The 15,677-nt window shown below is 44.1% G+C and overlaps 1 protein-coding gene across 6 annotated transcripts in view; it reads right to left on the bottom strand.

Moving 5' to 3' along the window:
* CTPS2 (CTP synthase 2) overlaps positions 1-15,677 on the bottom strand; it is a 132,741-nt gene that overhangs the window by 26,457 nt on the left and 90,607 nt on the right. For all 6 annotated transcript variants that reach the window (XM_034756242.1, XM_034756225.1, XM_034756251.1 and 3 more), the window contains one exon: positions 8,803-8,899. In XM_034756242.1, the coding sequence (XP_034612133.1) occupies positions 8,803-8,899 (97 nt within the window). The remainder of the gene's footprint in view (positions 1-8,802; positions 8,900-15,677) is intronic.

The following is a 15,677-nucleotide window of genomic DNA, read 5'->3' as shown; positions in this document are numbered from 1 at the left end:
GGAGCTGCCCAAGGTGAACACCCCCCGGATCTCCCACACCCCAACCCCCTGCCCCGAGTCCCCTCCCGCACCCAAACTCCCTCCCAGAGCCCATGCCCTGGACCCTCTCCCATGCCCCAGCCCTGCACTCCCTCCCGCACCCAAACTCCCTCCCTCTTAGTTAACCTGCATTCTTCACTTTACCGCCCCCCCCCCCCCCCCCATTCCCCCAACATGCATACAGTTTTTACTGTAACTTTTTTGAGATGGGGCAACCACATCTGCACACAGTATTCAAGACATGGATGTACCATGGATTTATATAGAGGTAAAATGATATTTTCTGTCTTATTATCTATCCCTTTCCTAATAATTCCCAACATTCTGTTCACTTTTTTCACTGCCGCTGCACACTGAGTGGATGTTTTTAGAAAACTATCCACAATGACACCAAGATCTCTTTCTTGAGTGGTAACAGCTAATTTAGACCTCATCATTTTATATGTATAATTTGGATTATGTTTTCCAATGTGCATTACTTTGCATTTATCAACATTGAATTTCATCTGCCATTTTGTTGCCTAATTACCCAGTTTTGTGAGGTCCCTTTGTAACTCTTTGCAGTCTGCTTTGGACTTAACTATCTTGAATAGTTTTGTATCATCTGCAAATGTTGCCACCTCACTGTTTACCCCTTTTCCCAGCTAGAAAATGATGAACTTCTAACCGTAGTTCTAATTAAAGATAATGGACCAAATTCTGCTCTCTGTTACATCGCTGTAACTAAGAGTAGAATCTGGCCCAATGTGTTATTGCAAGACTGAACTGCTGGAAGACATCTCCAAAAACTGCAGTGTGCAAATACAGAGATCTTACTGAGGTGGTTACAAAAGTTAATCCTAGGGAAACCTTTAGAACCCCTCATATTCCCGTTCTAGTTGTGATTTATGAAGAGTGGGAGCAGGATTTCCTTCTCCAGTACAGATTATCAAAGCTTTACGCATTCCTCTGACACATATGGCCATCCAAGCTACTCAAAATGCAGGCACAGATTTACAACATATCGCTGCACCTTAACATTAACCTTTCTATAAGCAGATGATAAGGACCACATAATAACTGCAGTATAGCAACAGGAAAAGATTATACATGATGAAGTGTGTATCCATATCCTCTCTAGTGTTACCCAAGCCACATAGCTGATTGTCAAAAAGCCATTATCTCTAAAAGCACTTTTTCTTTTAAATGGATATATATACTGCACTTTCATTTCCTGCCAAATTACATATGATCTTAAAAACTTGAAAAGCTATTGTCTACAAATCTGAGAAGGCTAAACACGTTTTCATATCCCAGATGAATGCTGCAGGCAGAAAAGATGAACAGGATGATAATGTAGCAAGTACGTCTGAATCTGATGATGGACAAAGAATTGTATTGTATCAAAGTTTTATCATCACCTTATTTCTTTTGTGAGACCTGCTAATAGGTGACCTACATTAAACATTATAGCAGCTTTTGAAACATGTGGCTGAAATTGAACCCTGATATGGTATTTCTTTTTGCCTACCAGCTATGATAAGTAACTTAACTTAAACCACTTCTCCATTTTGATCTCACAAAAACAAAGAAACAAAAACCAGAACACTAATATATTAGTTTGTGGGGCTGGGAGGTAGACCTAAGCTGGGCTGGGGGGTTGGCTTGTCTCTGGCACCTGGCCCTAGAATATGGTTTGGGGGGGGGGCTGTGGGAGGCCCAGGACTAAGATTAGGGCCCTATTCACAGCCCAGAGCCATTTTGGACCGAACCCTAACCCTGGCAGTGAGCTGTCTGCTGACCTTAGCAATAGCCCAGGACTCCTTGCCAGCACAACTGTAACACAAGCCCAAGGGTGAATGCTGGCCCCAATCCTAACTCTAGCCTGGCAAGCACTGCTAGTCCCAACTTTAAACTGGGACCACCAGTAACTAACTGTAACTGTAGCTAGGGGACTTGCTCCAGCCTACTTTCTAGCCCACAAACGGCTCAGAGACCTTCTTCTGGTAAAACACCTCATGTGGTTCATTTACAGGGTTCTTTTCTAGAACCTTTACAGACTGTGCTGCAATGTATCAACAGTCCCATGGAGCCCTCAGCTCCTGTGCCAAGGAGGAGAGAGATCTCTTGTGACTCATGCTACAAGGCAGCTGGCCTGGGGCTGGGGCTGCGCCTCCCCCATTCTCTTTCCCCTTCCATACTTCCTTCCTGCACCTTTTGGGCTAACGAGTTAATTAGTCTTTTAACTCTCTCCATCCCATCCCAACTTATCAACTGGGCACAATGCCCATAGTCAGGGTGCTGTGGGGCAACTAACTGGAGTTGCAGTGATCAGAGTGCTGGCTCAGCCGCTGTTGCCCCTGCACTCTGACACCCATCTCCCCCCATTACCTGACAATCAGATTTTTCTTTCCCTGTGCTTTCCCTTGCTTAGCAGAGGCGTCACGCTGTGGAGGTTGCTCTTGGTCCCTAGGGTGATCATCAAGGTTGTTCTTGTGGTGTTCACCCATTTTCCATCCACAGAACCCATGCTTGGTGGGGGGAGGATGTCCCCACAGCTCCATTTCAGCCCACAAGTCATCACACAATGTGCATCCTGAGGGGTTGCTCTCCCTATTCTATCGCTTTATACCTGACAGGGGATCAAGGACACTCCCCTGATTCCCCTGATTAATCACGGCCTTGGGCTCTCCCAACCCTCCAAACTGTGCCTGACCTGCTTCTCCTTGGGGTGCACCATGGGGTACTCCCTGGGCCCCTCAACCTCTACTAAGGAGCTCTGCTTGTCTTTCTCCACCATTCCTACTTCCTTAATTACTAGCCCCTCCTGCTCAGTCTCTGGCAGGACTCTGTTTTCCTCCCCTTTCACCTGCGTTAGGCTCTGTTCCCTAGGGATTTATAAATTTGCTCCTGCTGGTTTGTTTTTCCCTTGCTGTAGGGATCCATTTCCTCCCACTCAGATTTTCTGTTTCCCCAGCTGCGGCCCCCAACACCACCTTGTTTTCCTAATAGGAAGGGGCTCCAGTTGGAACCCAACACAACGGGGTGGGGCAATCTGTCCACTACCCCAGCTTGCTTTCACTTACCTCCCCCAGATTTCCCGGGGTACCTCTGCCAGAAGGCTGCACTTTTTATCTCCATGAATACACTCTCTTCTCACACTTGCCCCTGGAACCAGCCAGTGGGGTTGCACCAACTCCTGCCAGACTGGGGAGCAAGCAGAGGCCCTATCTATCAAGGGAATTGTGTCTACCAGTTGACATTTCCTTCTCACCATTACTGGAATGGTGGACAATTTTTCCTTTTTTCCTTCCTTCCAGTCCTGTCTCAGATGCAAAACTCAGAAAACCCATATTCCATGTTCGGGTAGTCCTTTTCTAAGTGACCCTGAGACCTGCACAGGAAACATGTCATGGATTGAGCCCTGGCCAGAGCTCCTCTGCGATCTTCCTTCTTCCTCTCCACACTCCTGGCCGCTGTGGATTCCCCAAACTTCCTTCTGCGTTTTGATCCTTTATGGAGTTGGCCCTCTGACCTGGGGAGTTCCGCCTCTGTGAACCTCTCTGTCAATTTTACCAATGCATCCAAAGTGCCAGATTGATGCCATCTAACCCACACCTGTATGTTCTTGGGGAGGCCCTGAGGGAACTGTTCCAACACCAGAGCATCCATTATCTTCCCCACTGTTTGGATGTCTGGCCTCAGCCAACAGGTGGCCCAATCCATCAATTTTTGGGCAAATGACTGGGGCTGCACCGCCTCATAATCCTTGCACCTTAGAATTTTGTGGCCATTTCTCGGTGGAGGCTGACTAGATCTAGGATGGCTGTCTTAACCCCCTCATAGTCTCTGGCCTGCTCATTATTCAGGGCAATATAAGCCGCTTGAGCTTTCCCAGCCAAACAGGTTTGGGGTTATCAGTGAGCCCCAGACTAGGTTGACACTGGGGCTGGCAGGTGGCTCTGGGCTAAGGGTTATGCTTGAGGCTGGCAGATGGCCCTTGGGTAGGGTTAAGGATGGGGCTAGCAGGTGCCCTTGTGGTAAAGGTTGGGCTGGAAGAGCATGCTAGGCTTGGGTTACAGTTAGAGCTGCCCAAGGGTTCTGGATTAGGGCTAAGAGGGCTAGCAGAGGGCTCCAGGTTGGAGTTAGCTTTTGGACTTTGATTAGGGTTGGGGCCAGGCAAAGGCCTCCTGACTAAGGTTAGGGTTAGCAGAGGCTTCAGTACTAAGATTAGGGCTGTGGCCAACAGGCAATCCCAGGCTAGTGTTAAACTTTGGACCAGGAAGCAGCCCTGTGCTACAGATAGGATTTGGGTTGGCAAGAAATTCTAGGCTAAATTTATGTGGCGATGGTTGGGGCCAACAGGTGTCCTGGAACTCAGATTATGGTTCATACCAGGAGGGGGCCCCAGGTTGGGGCTAGCAAGGGTTTCTGGGCTAAGATTTGGTTTCAGTGTGGCAGGTTGCCCAGTGCTGGTTTTAAGGTTGGGGCCAGCATATGGCTCCAGGCTAGGGTTAGCAGTCAGATCAGGAGAAGCTCTCATGATAGTGCTGCAAATAGGACTGGCAGAGCTTCTGGGCTGGGGTTAAGTTTGGAGTCAGGTGATTGACCAGGGCTAGGGTCATAGTTAGCACCTAACCCAAACCCAGGGCCTACTGGCCTGTGTCTACACTGCAGTGGGGAGAGGGCCTCCCAGCCCAGGTAGACAGATTCACGCTAGTGAGGCTCAAGTTAGTGCACTAAAAATAGCAGTGCAGACATTGCAGCTCGGGTGTCAGCTTGGGCTCTTAAGATCACCTATCCCCTAGGTCTCAGCTCAGGTGGATAGTCCGAGTCTCCGCCAGAACTTCAACATCCATACTGCTACTTTAGCACGCTAGCTCAAGTTCCAGTAGCATAAGTCTGTCTACCCGAGCTGGTAGTCTCACTCCTAGCTGCAGTATAGACACCCTTGCTGGCCCCAATACCAATCCTAGCCGAAAACCCACTGCCCTTTCCTACCATACCAGTACCTCAGGGCTGCCTGCCAATCCCAGATCTATCTGTAGCCCAAATGCCTCTGCTGGGCAAAATCCTAACCCTGGACTCAGGGCATCTGCCAGCCCCAACCCTAGCCCAGGGCTGTCTGCCCGCCTGAAGTCCTCCACTGATCTGAACTCTAACTTCTACCTGAAGGCCTCTCTTAGTCTCAACCCAAACCCTAGCATAAGGCTGTCTGCCGCCCCAAATTCTGACACTAGCCTAGGGCTATCTACCAGAACTCTAACCTGGGGGCTGCACGGTGGCCCCAACCATAGCTCTAACCTCTGTTGGCCACAGCCACTGCAAATCCCAACTTTATCCTTAGCCTGTTGGCTTCTGCTGGCCCCAACCCTAACCCTAGTTCTGGAACCTCCGCCAAACCCAACCCTAATCCTTCCCCAGGGTCGCCTGCTGGCTCCAACCCTCATCCTATTCTAAAGGCTTCTGCTAGCCCTGGCCCCAACCCCAACCCAGGGACACCAATCCAGCCAGCCCAAATCCTAACTTTCTGCCAGCCCCAACCTTAGCCCAGGGACCTCCCGCTGGCCCCAGCCCTAACCATAGCCCAGGAGAAGCCCCCATGCTAAGGTTAGAGTCAGGCCAAGAGGCTCAATTTCTTTTTTGAGTTTTTGTCTTTATGGTTAAAGACTTTATAGAAAATACTGTTTTCATTTGATTGTCATATGAGTTCTTATGTTAAGTTGTTTTCTAGAAATTTCATCAGCAGTATTTAAAAACAGGCAAGTGAAGGAAAGCAATGCCGGATTGCTTAAATTCATATTAAAATCAGTGAAACAGTCTTTGTGACGTAAAGTACTGTCTTTTAATTTAAGATGAAGGTATTGCCATCACTCTTATATAGCTGGTAGCACATGGAAACTCACTAATCCACTGAATAGTGAGTGATCACCTGGAGAAGATGGATTTCCAGGAGTTTACAAATGATATTCTGACTTCTTCAGCTGTACTGGAAGTTTATAGGGCAGGGCAGGGCAGGGCAGAAAGGTGAATTCTCTCAAAATCTTAATTCAACTATATCTGGTTCTGTAATGGGGTCAGCACCCGCTTTTCAGGAGCACCCCCCCTTGGTCGATGGTTTCTTCGGTGGGTCTTCAGTGACTCACTCAGCTCTCCGGTCAAGTCACACACACTATCTGTAGGTGCAACAGAACAAAACTCTTCTGGGGCATACAGTCTTTACCTTCTCCTGGGCCTCCATACCCCAGGGCTTCCGCCCTAGAGACACTGTCGTCCTGCAGCCCTCCCCAGGCTCAGTCCTTACTCTGTCCCAGCAGTCAGCCAGGAGCTACTTCTTAGCTCTCTTGGTCCCTGCCCACACTGAGCTGTCCATAGTCCTGATGTTCTTTTAGCCATCCAGGAACACAGGCTTCTCTCTTCCAGATCCAGGCAGCAACTGATTGCCTCTGGCTCTGCAGCTCCTTTTTATATGGCCCTCCTGCAGCCCTTTGGATTGGCTGCTTCCTCTACAGCCACTCTAGGATGCTTGGAGGACTTCTCATTTGCTCCTTTCTGGGACGGAGTGTGGTAGGACCCCAAAGCCTCCAACAGGGAGCCTCTGGACCTAGTCCACCCTGTCACAGGTTCCCAGAAAAAAACCCAGACACTCAGTTATAGCTTAATTACAAGCCAGTGTCTTGCACTGATGTATATTTTTAAATATTTTCTAAAATAGAGGAGAAAATGTTACACTTCAGTAAGCACATTCAGCTTAGGAAGGTTTCATTAAAGGGATGGCTTCAAGGGGCAATATAAAATGACTCTTTGTAACATCTGCTTGGGCCAAAAATGCATCTCCAGAAATAAAGGGTATCTGAACTACTTATCATAAATAAAGATTTCTATTTTGTCGCATTCTTTTGTTCCTGACTAATCCCACTCTATCAACAAGTAATCTCATGTGTATTATTGGGGACTTTGTAATGTATTTGGGTACAAAATTATTTGGGGGAAAGAATGAAGTATTTTTCTATATTGTCTGAATGGAATGTCACTCATAGCATAGAATATTTATTATTCTGAAACAAATGGTCTCCATTAGTTACTAAATGGGTAATTTCTTTTTTGTGACGGACACATTAAGAGATAGCTGAAGTTCCTGTCTACTAAATGGAATGAAGCACTTAGACAAGAATCCGAATTCCCAATGTAGTTTGGGCATTTATTCACTTCCTCTATTTTTTCACCTCATATGTAAAAGTAAGAAAGGAGGAGGCTTTGGCTGAGTCCTCTAGCAGTGGACTGTGGAAGTTCACGCAGACAGGCATCCTTTAAGTTAATCAGAAGGAACATATCAGATGAGAGAAAGTAAGCAGTGTCTGTTTGCCCTAGAATTCTGGCTAGAATGAACATGACTGGATTAAATCCACACTCGGAGCATTGGGAATGAATGTGAAGCACACTGGCTATCATTCGTGTATCATATCATCCAAGTGTGCTTCAGCTTCCAAGGCAGTAAAAATAGTGGGTTTGGCATTTGCTGTGACATGCCAGGCTGGACAAATAATATTTGCTAAGCATTACTGGAGCTCAAAGAACCCTAATGCCAGGGATCTTGATGGTGAAAAAAATAGAAAATTGATTAGAATAAAAATGGACTATTATTCCATGATGGGCAACAATGGATTACATTGAATTTATGAATTACTAATGTTTATTTTATGGGAATAATGACACAAACGTTCCCATGTGACCTTTTTTCTGGCACACCCTCTGGGCAGGAGTATACCTGACAAATATCTCTGTTCAATATGGCTCAAGCTCTACCCATAGAATTTCATTCACCACTCCAGTGGGAGCTGCATGTGAGCATCCGAGGGTAGATTTGGGCTCAATATTTGTTTTCCTCTCTTTGTGCTTCTTGTAAGCTGAACACAAAAATAGAGAGGGTTATTACCACAAGAGGCAAGGACGATCATCACAGTCCATAGTTTAAAAAGTGGCTGGAACCACCAATGTCACATTCTGAAAAACTGAGGATCACACTGCATAAATAACCGCACTTAATTTAAAAAATAAAACTGCAATATTTTATACAGGGCGGCTTTATGTCCTTCTTGACTGACCCACCCACTTTTCTTGCTGGAAGTCCTGGCTCCTGCTGGGTGTACTGGTGTGTCGTCAAAAACGAGAGAGGCAGCAGCAGCAGCCTGTTCTGTACAACGAGAAATGCTTGTGCCCTTGTAAAGAATCTGGCAACGTGGGGGCATCTAAGGTAACCCATCCTTCTGGAGAGAGGAGCACTGTTGGGGAGCTAACATGATGAAGCCAGCCTGGTGTACTGAGCTTCCTGTCCTCCCACTGTTGCCAGCAGAGTCACCAGTCTGTGCCAGTTCCCCTCACAGTGACCATTTTATCTGGTGCTTGGAGGAGAGAAGCGAAAGTGGGACAGAGAGAGAATGAAGCTGTGTATTTCCCCCTCCAGTGCCTCTCTGGGTGATTCATGGGCATGCACTTCAAACAGGGAGAGAGGGAAGAGAGGGCTGTTAATTTATCTTTAGTAGACGTTGTTTATAGATACTAAAAATATTCACCCCAGGAACTAATCAGATGAATAAAAAATGCTATTTGTGTAGTTGCTTTTCAGGGTAGGAAACATTTTAAATGTGGACTGCATGGTGTGTAAGGAGAGGCAATGAACGCAACCACAAGAACATGTTTGGCACAATTCATTTAGGCCTTTAAATATGAGACAGATGGCATTTTTACCATGAGAGAAAATGAAACAGGCAAGAAGTAACTTACTTAGGACAGAGTCTTCTGTTTTGAAAACAGTCCTCCTTTTTCCCAGTCTCATTGTTCCTCCCATATCTCCAGGATTGTGTTCAGGCATGTCAATGACCTTGCGAGAGAAAATATTAAAGTAGTGTTTCATGATTTTTTTATTTATTTGAGAAAAAGATTATATAGAAGTCCATGTGATATTAAAATATTAACTTTATTATATTTACAATATTTCATAGACTCATACATATTATTAGGATGGAAGACCAATGAATTTCATGTTTACCAAAGAACGCTGCTTCATAGTTGGCAAACACATGGTTGCCAAAAGCTTTGGTAGTGTTATCAGATTGCAATGATGGACATAAACCGAGTATCCAACCAGACCACCTCAAGGACCGAGATAAAGACTGATTCAGGTGGCACTCAATCTGCAACGAGTCTACATCATTCTGGGATTTCCCATGATGATGATATATGCAACCCACATTAGGATACCATCAATGAGAGCAAGACATTTTGGGGGCAAGAAAGGTGTCATAATATCACTTCAATTCTTCGATCTTATGTACCACACTTTAAACGTGTAATGCTTTGGAACCATAGTTTGATCACAGCTAGCTCACATGGTGCTGAACATGATGTGCCCTGGTCTACGCTGACCGGTCAGTCGTATGCATTGTCATTTAAGTTAACTCAACTCTTCCCAAACATGTTTGATCACAATAAGATTTTGAAATGTAGACATGCCCTTGATTTCAAAAATTACCTTTGGAATGTGAACTAGACAAACCCTGAGGTAGCCCTGACTTCCTGAGTCTGTAGGCATCCTGACACATTAGCTGCGAGGTGTGAACTGCCCTAGTCATATTAATGGGGTGGTGATTCTGAATCCTAAATAATATCAACTTTGTTAACAGTTTTGCTACAGATAACAGAAAAACATTATGAAGAAGGAATACGAAGTTCTGCACAATCTACTGTGACCGGCATCTTGTATAGCTATCATGAATGGGTGGAGCTTGGTTTGTGGGCAGAACTTGGGACGATATCATCACTTTCCCTGTTGCAGCACGACCCCTGAAAGAAGTACTTTAAGATAACTCTTAGCTTCCCATTAACACAATGAATTCTACTCTCTAATGCTGACTGTCACCTGAAGAACCAGAAGCAGCTGACACTGCATTTTTCCTACAGCAGGAACAGTATTCTGATGCTGCTGCACAAAACATACCATTATTTCTGGTAGCCTCTGTAACCTGAACATGCTATTCAATTGAATATCTTTTTTGTGATGAGTGAGATTAGTTGCAAGGAATGATACAGTTAAAATTTTGCCATTTGCCTGGTTTTGCTGGTACTAGCCATTATATCTATGGGAAATCCCTATCACAGTGATAAAACCTCTCAAATTGGTAGAGATACAAATGTATGTATCCATATACGTAAAAACACACCAAGGAATGAGACTGGCCAAGAAGGGTTCAGAAAATAAAAAATAGTCACACAGAGTGGTAATCAGGAGCTGCATTTTATGAACTTTAGTTTGCCCTTCTGGAGCAATAAAAACATTCTATGAGAGCAATAATGCATTTCATAACGTGAAGCTATACAATTCAGTAGGGATGGTGGAAGGTGCTTGGGGCACTGTGCCAATGTAATTCAGATGTGCAATTATCTCTGCATAACCTCTTATCTTTCAAATGTTATTCATGATCTATATTCTTGTTGTAAAGTACCATGAATAAAAGCTGTGATCAAATTGGTTTAAGATTACAAACCCGGTAATTACTTCCCAAATAACATGAATGTGGGGATTATGCAGCTTCTTCAGCCAAAGTATCACTACTCCAGTCCACATATTTTTAAATCAATTATACTTTTCTGAAGTATAATTACCATTTTACCATTAAAACTTACCATTTTATTTGCAATACACACTTGAAACACTGGCCACAGTTACATAATCAAAACATATAACATCAGAAACAGAATGTACAAAACACACAGGGTGAAATACTGACTGAAGTCAAAGGCAAAACTCCAATGGGGAGTTGCTTGCTTGCCTATAGAGCATAGGAAGGGTGGCATACTGGTTCTTGTAGATGACATGGGGTGGTGGTGATGAACAGTCATTCATTCTCACTAATGATTACTCCCAATAGGATTCTGTGGGTTCCATGTTTTTACTGTTTAATGTGTATTTCAGGTTACTGAAGAAGATCATGAGGGTCAAGGTTGTTAAAATTGTAAGCTCCTAAATCCATATTTAGTCACCTGCTTGAATTTCAAACGTGCTGAGCACTCAAATAGCATTCTACAAAGTCAACTTTAGGCTCCTATTTTAAAAATTATGTCTGAGAGGTTTTCATCTATTGTTACCTGTATGCTGATGATTATACTCATCTGTACTTTTTATTCCCCACTTCAAATCTAAACTCTATAATCTCTTTGCCTTCCCAGTACCTGGCCAAGATAGGATCTTCCATGAACATTCATTCAAAATATCCTGAAAGTAATGCCGGCAGGTAGATGGAAGCCTCTGGAGAAAATGAGAGAGATGGCAACTTCCTCCTTTGTTGAGACTATGCCTAATTATTGAATTCTGTGACTTTGCCACTCTAATCTGGGCCTCTCCCTATACTTATCCACCCCTTAGTCACTTCCACATGAGATTACAGAACTTGGGGCTGGTCCTGAAGAAGAAGCCAAAGTATCAACTAGCCCATAATGTGGCTTCCTATTTACGAAATGGGAAACTTCAGTTGGAACATGTTACAATTTTGGTCTGGGATGTGAACTTCTATTTTTGCCTCCATGTGGAAAGCAAAGTGCTGATGAGTATCTCTAAAGCACTAAAAATAGCCACTCTATGAAACCACATCTTTTCCCAGGCCCCACTACAGCAGTTATGGTTATGCAGAGACGAAATCAGAAAAGCTAAGGCACAAAATGAGTTATATCTAGCAAAGGGCATAAAAGGCAATAAAAAGTTGTTCTATAAATACATTGGGAGCAAGAGAAAGATGAAGGAAAGTGTAGGTCCTCTACTTAGCAGGGAAGGAGCTTATAATCAAGAAGGTTAACGTGTTTAATGCTTACTTTGCTACATTATTCACTAAAAAGGTTAATGGTGATCAGATACACAACACCATTAATATTAACAAAATGGGTGGGGGGAAGGAACACAAGCCAAAATAGTGAAAGAACAGATTAAAGTATATTTAGATATGTCATCACAGCCTGCTGTAATTCATCCTAGGGTACTTAAGGAGCTAGCTGAAACAATCTCAGAACCCTTAGCAATTGTCTTTGACAACTCATGGAGGATGGGTGAGGTCCCAGAGGACTGGAGAAGGGCAAACATAGTATCTATCTTTAAAAGGGGGAACAAAGAGGACACAGGAATTACAGACCAATCAGCTTAACTTTGAACTGGAAAAATATGGGAACACAATTATTAAACAATCTATTTTTAAGCATCTAGAGGATAACAGGATTATAAGAAATAGCCAGCATGTATTTGTCATGAACAAGTCATGCCAAACCTCACCCTAATTTCCTTCTTTGACCGGGTTATTGGCCTACTGGATAGGAAGGAAGCAGTAGACATGATATATCTTTATTTTAGTAAGGCTTTTGATGCAGTCCCACATGACATTCTCATAAACCAACTAGGGAACCATGGTCTAGATGCAATTACTATAAGGTGGGTGTATAACTGGTTGAAAGACCATACTCAAAGAGTAGTTATCAATGGTTTGCTGTCAAACTGGCAGGGCATATCTAGTGGGGTGCCAAGAGGGGTCAGTCCTGGGACTGCTACTATTCAATATTTTAATGACTTGGACAATAGAATGGTGAGTATGCTTATACAATTTGCAAAGAACACCAAGCTGGGAGGGGTTGCAAGCACTTTGAAGGGTAGGACTAGAATTCAGCAAGACCTAGACAAATTAGAGAATTGGTCTGAAGTCAACAAGATGAAATTCAATAGAGACGAGTACAAAATACTTCACTTAGGAAGGAAAAATCAAATGCACAACTACAAAATGCGGAATAACTGGCTTTGAAGTAGTATTGCTGAAAAGGAGCTATGGGTCATAGTGGATCACAAATGAAGGAGTCAACAATGTGATATAGATGCAAAAAAGGTTAATAACATTCTGGGGTGTATTAACAGGAGTGGCATAGTAAAACATGGGAGGTAATTGTCCCATTCTACTCAGCACTGATGAGGCCTCACATGGAGTACTGTGTCCAATTCTGAGTGCCAAACTTTAGGAAAGATGTGAACAAACTGGAGAGAGTCTAGAAGAGAACAACAAAAATGGCAAAAGGTTTAGAAAACCTGACCAATGATGAAAGGTTAAAAAAAAAACTGGGAATGGTTAGTTTTGAGAAAAGAAGACTGAGAGGGGACCTGATAGCAGTCTTCAAATATGTTGGGGGCTGTTACAAAGAGGACGATGATCAATTGTTTCACATACAGCAGGACAAGAAGTAATGGCTTAATTTACAGCAAGGGAGATTTAGGTTAGTTATTAGGAAAATAAATTCTAACTATAAGGACAGTTAAGCACTGGAATAGGCTTCCAAGGGAGGCTTGGAATCCCCATGATTGGGATTTTTTTAAGAACAGGTTGGACAAACACCTGTCAGGGATGGTCTAAGTTTACTTGGTCCTGCCTCAGCACAGTGGGCAGGACTTGATGACTTCTTGAGGTTCCTTCCAGCCCCACGCTTCTGTTATTCTATCTCGAATGTTCTTTCTCACTGGTTCCGTAGTTAAATTTTCACGGTGGGCAGCAGCACATTGTTCATAGATGGTTCAGTCCCTGGAACGCTCATCTACTTAAAATCTACTTAAGTCTGAGTTAGGTGACCTTTAAGAAAAAATATATGATGCAGCTATTTAATCTTGTTTCTAATTAGCAGGAGATTTTCTGACAGAGGAGTGGTGGTCTAAACCGGGAAACAGTCTATTATGTGTGGTCACGTTATTTTTATTTTTGTACTTACTTAGTTATTCTTTGATAGGCACATTATAAACTAATCCTCTACTGCTTGAACTCTAGGGTACCAGGTGAACTGAAAAGGGCTCTGACTACTAATGCTCTGTGTGGTTGGGTGAGGAAAAGAGGTATTTATAAATTAATTCCTCACGTTGGACCTCAACCTGGACCCTCCTTTCCACTTAGATAACCTCTACTGCTGTCTACTCCTTTGGAGACTATTTGAGACAACCATCAATGCTTATTTGTTCCATTACTTTGGGAATGTCTATACTACAATGCTACAACTACGCCACTGCAGTGCTGTAGACACTACAGCATTGGAAAGGTTTTTTCCATCACTGTAGTAAATCCTACTCCTGGGGGAATTCTGCACTACTGCGTGCACATAATTAATGAGCCATGCATATTTTTAAATTTTTGCGCAGAAAAGAACTTCTGCCGAAATGTTACTGCAGTTCTGCCTTTTGCCCATCAGAGGATGCTGTGGTGCAAGAACAGCAGCAGTTCCCAGCAGAAAATAACTTCTGCAGTTCCGCCTTTTGCCCACCAGAGGGCACTGTGGTGATAAGACACAAGCAGTAGCTCCCGACCAGCTAGGGAAGAGAAAGAGGCTGCCTTCTTTGCAGCACCTGTCAGGCCAGGAGATAGGGGCTATGGGGAGACAGACAGAATGGGGTGATGGGGAGATCAGACAGGGGCTCATAAGGGCTAGTGGGAGAGGACAGACTGGGGCAGGGGCTGAATGGGAGTGGAGACACAGTTCACAGGGGGGAGGGAGGTGCAGGGCCACATGGTTATGGGGGAGGGAGTACAGAGCTACATAAGGACAGAGGGTGGCTGAGAGGGGGCACAGAGACACGCGGGGATGGGGGATACAGGGACACAGGGACAGAAGGTGGCTGAGGGGGGCACAGAGACACATGGAGACAGGGGTACAGAGCCACACAGGGACAGCAGAGTGGCTGGGTGGCGGCACAGAGACACATGGGGATGGGGGAGTGGGTGTCTGAGTGGGGATGGAGGGACATGTGGACAGGGGGTGCAAGGACACATGGGATGCAGGAAGACATGGCGACAGGGACAGATGTGCCTGACTGAATGGGAAAGGCTAGGGGTCAGCCAAGGTCTGTATGGCGGAAGTTCCCTAACAATCCCTCCCCGCCACCCAAAAAAACCTGTTCCATACTTTTCCCACTCATACCCAACATCACTTCAAGTTCACACCCAGGCTCCTTCCCTGCAATTTACTTCCCTCTCTTTCAGCTCCTCCATTACCCCTGGCTCCCCCAAGCCTTTGCACTGCTTCTGAGGGATGGGGGAAATATGGTTCTGTATTGTAGTTTAAATAAATTATTACTCAGAGTTCTGTATTAATATGCCTAGTAAGGAATCTATTTGTCAAAAAACATTTCCTAAATCTTTTTTGTTGTCTGTATTGTTACTGACATACTTGCTGAAAGGTATTTTGAAATAAATGACCAAAAATAATTGAAACTGGTGTGATTATATTGTTATTTTGGTGAATAAAATATGCAGAATTTTGAAATATTGTGTGCAGAACTTTTCGTTTTTTTGCTGCAGAATTTTTAATGTTTTGGCGCAGAATTCCCCCAGGAGTATGTTTAGGTAATAACAGTATGGTCTCATTGGTATTAAATCACAATGATGAATGACTTTAAATATCCATAGACCTCAATATTTCTAGTAATTTTCTGTTTGGAGTATTTCATTGGTATTAGGAAATTTATAAATGCAAATGAGAAAACTGTCAGACTCAGATATTTAGTGCATAAGCCTCTACCTGTGGAAGCTGCACCATTTATCATGTTAAGTATTTGCCTTCTGGCACAAGTCTTTGCTGGTGGGGCAAATTATCAA

The sequence above is a fragment of the Trachemys scripta genome, chromosome 1 (genome assembly GCF_013100865.1).
Source record: "Trachemys scripta elegans isolate TJP31775 chromosome 1, CAS_Tse_1.0, whole genome shotgun sequence".
NCBI lineage: Eukaryota > Metazoa > Chordata > Testudines > Emydidae > Trachemys > Trachemys scripta.
This window is presented reverse-complemented; position numbering and strand designations above follow the sequence as displayed.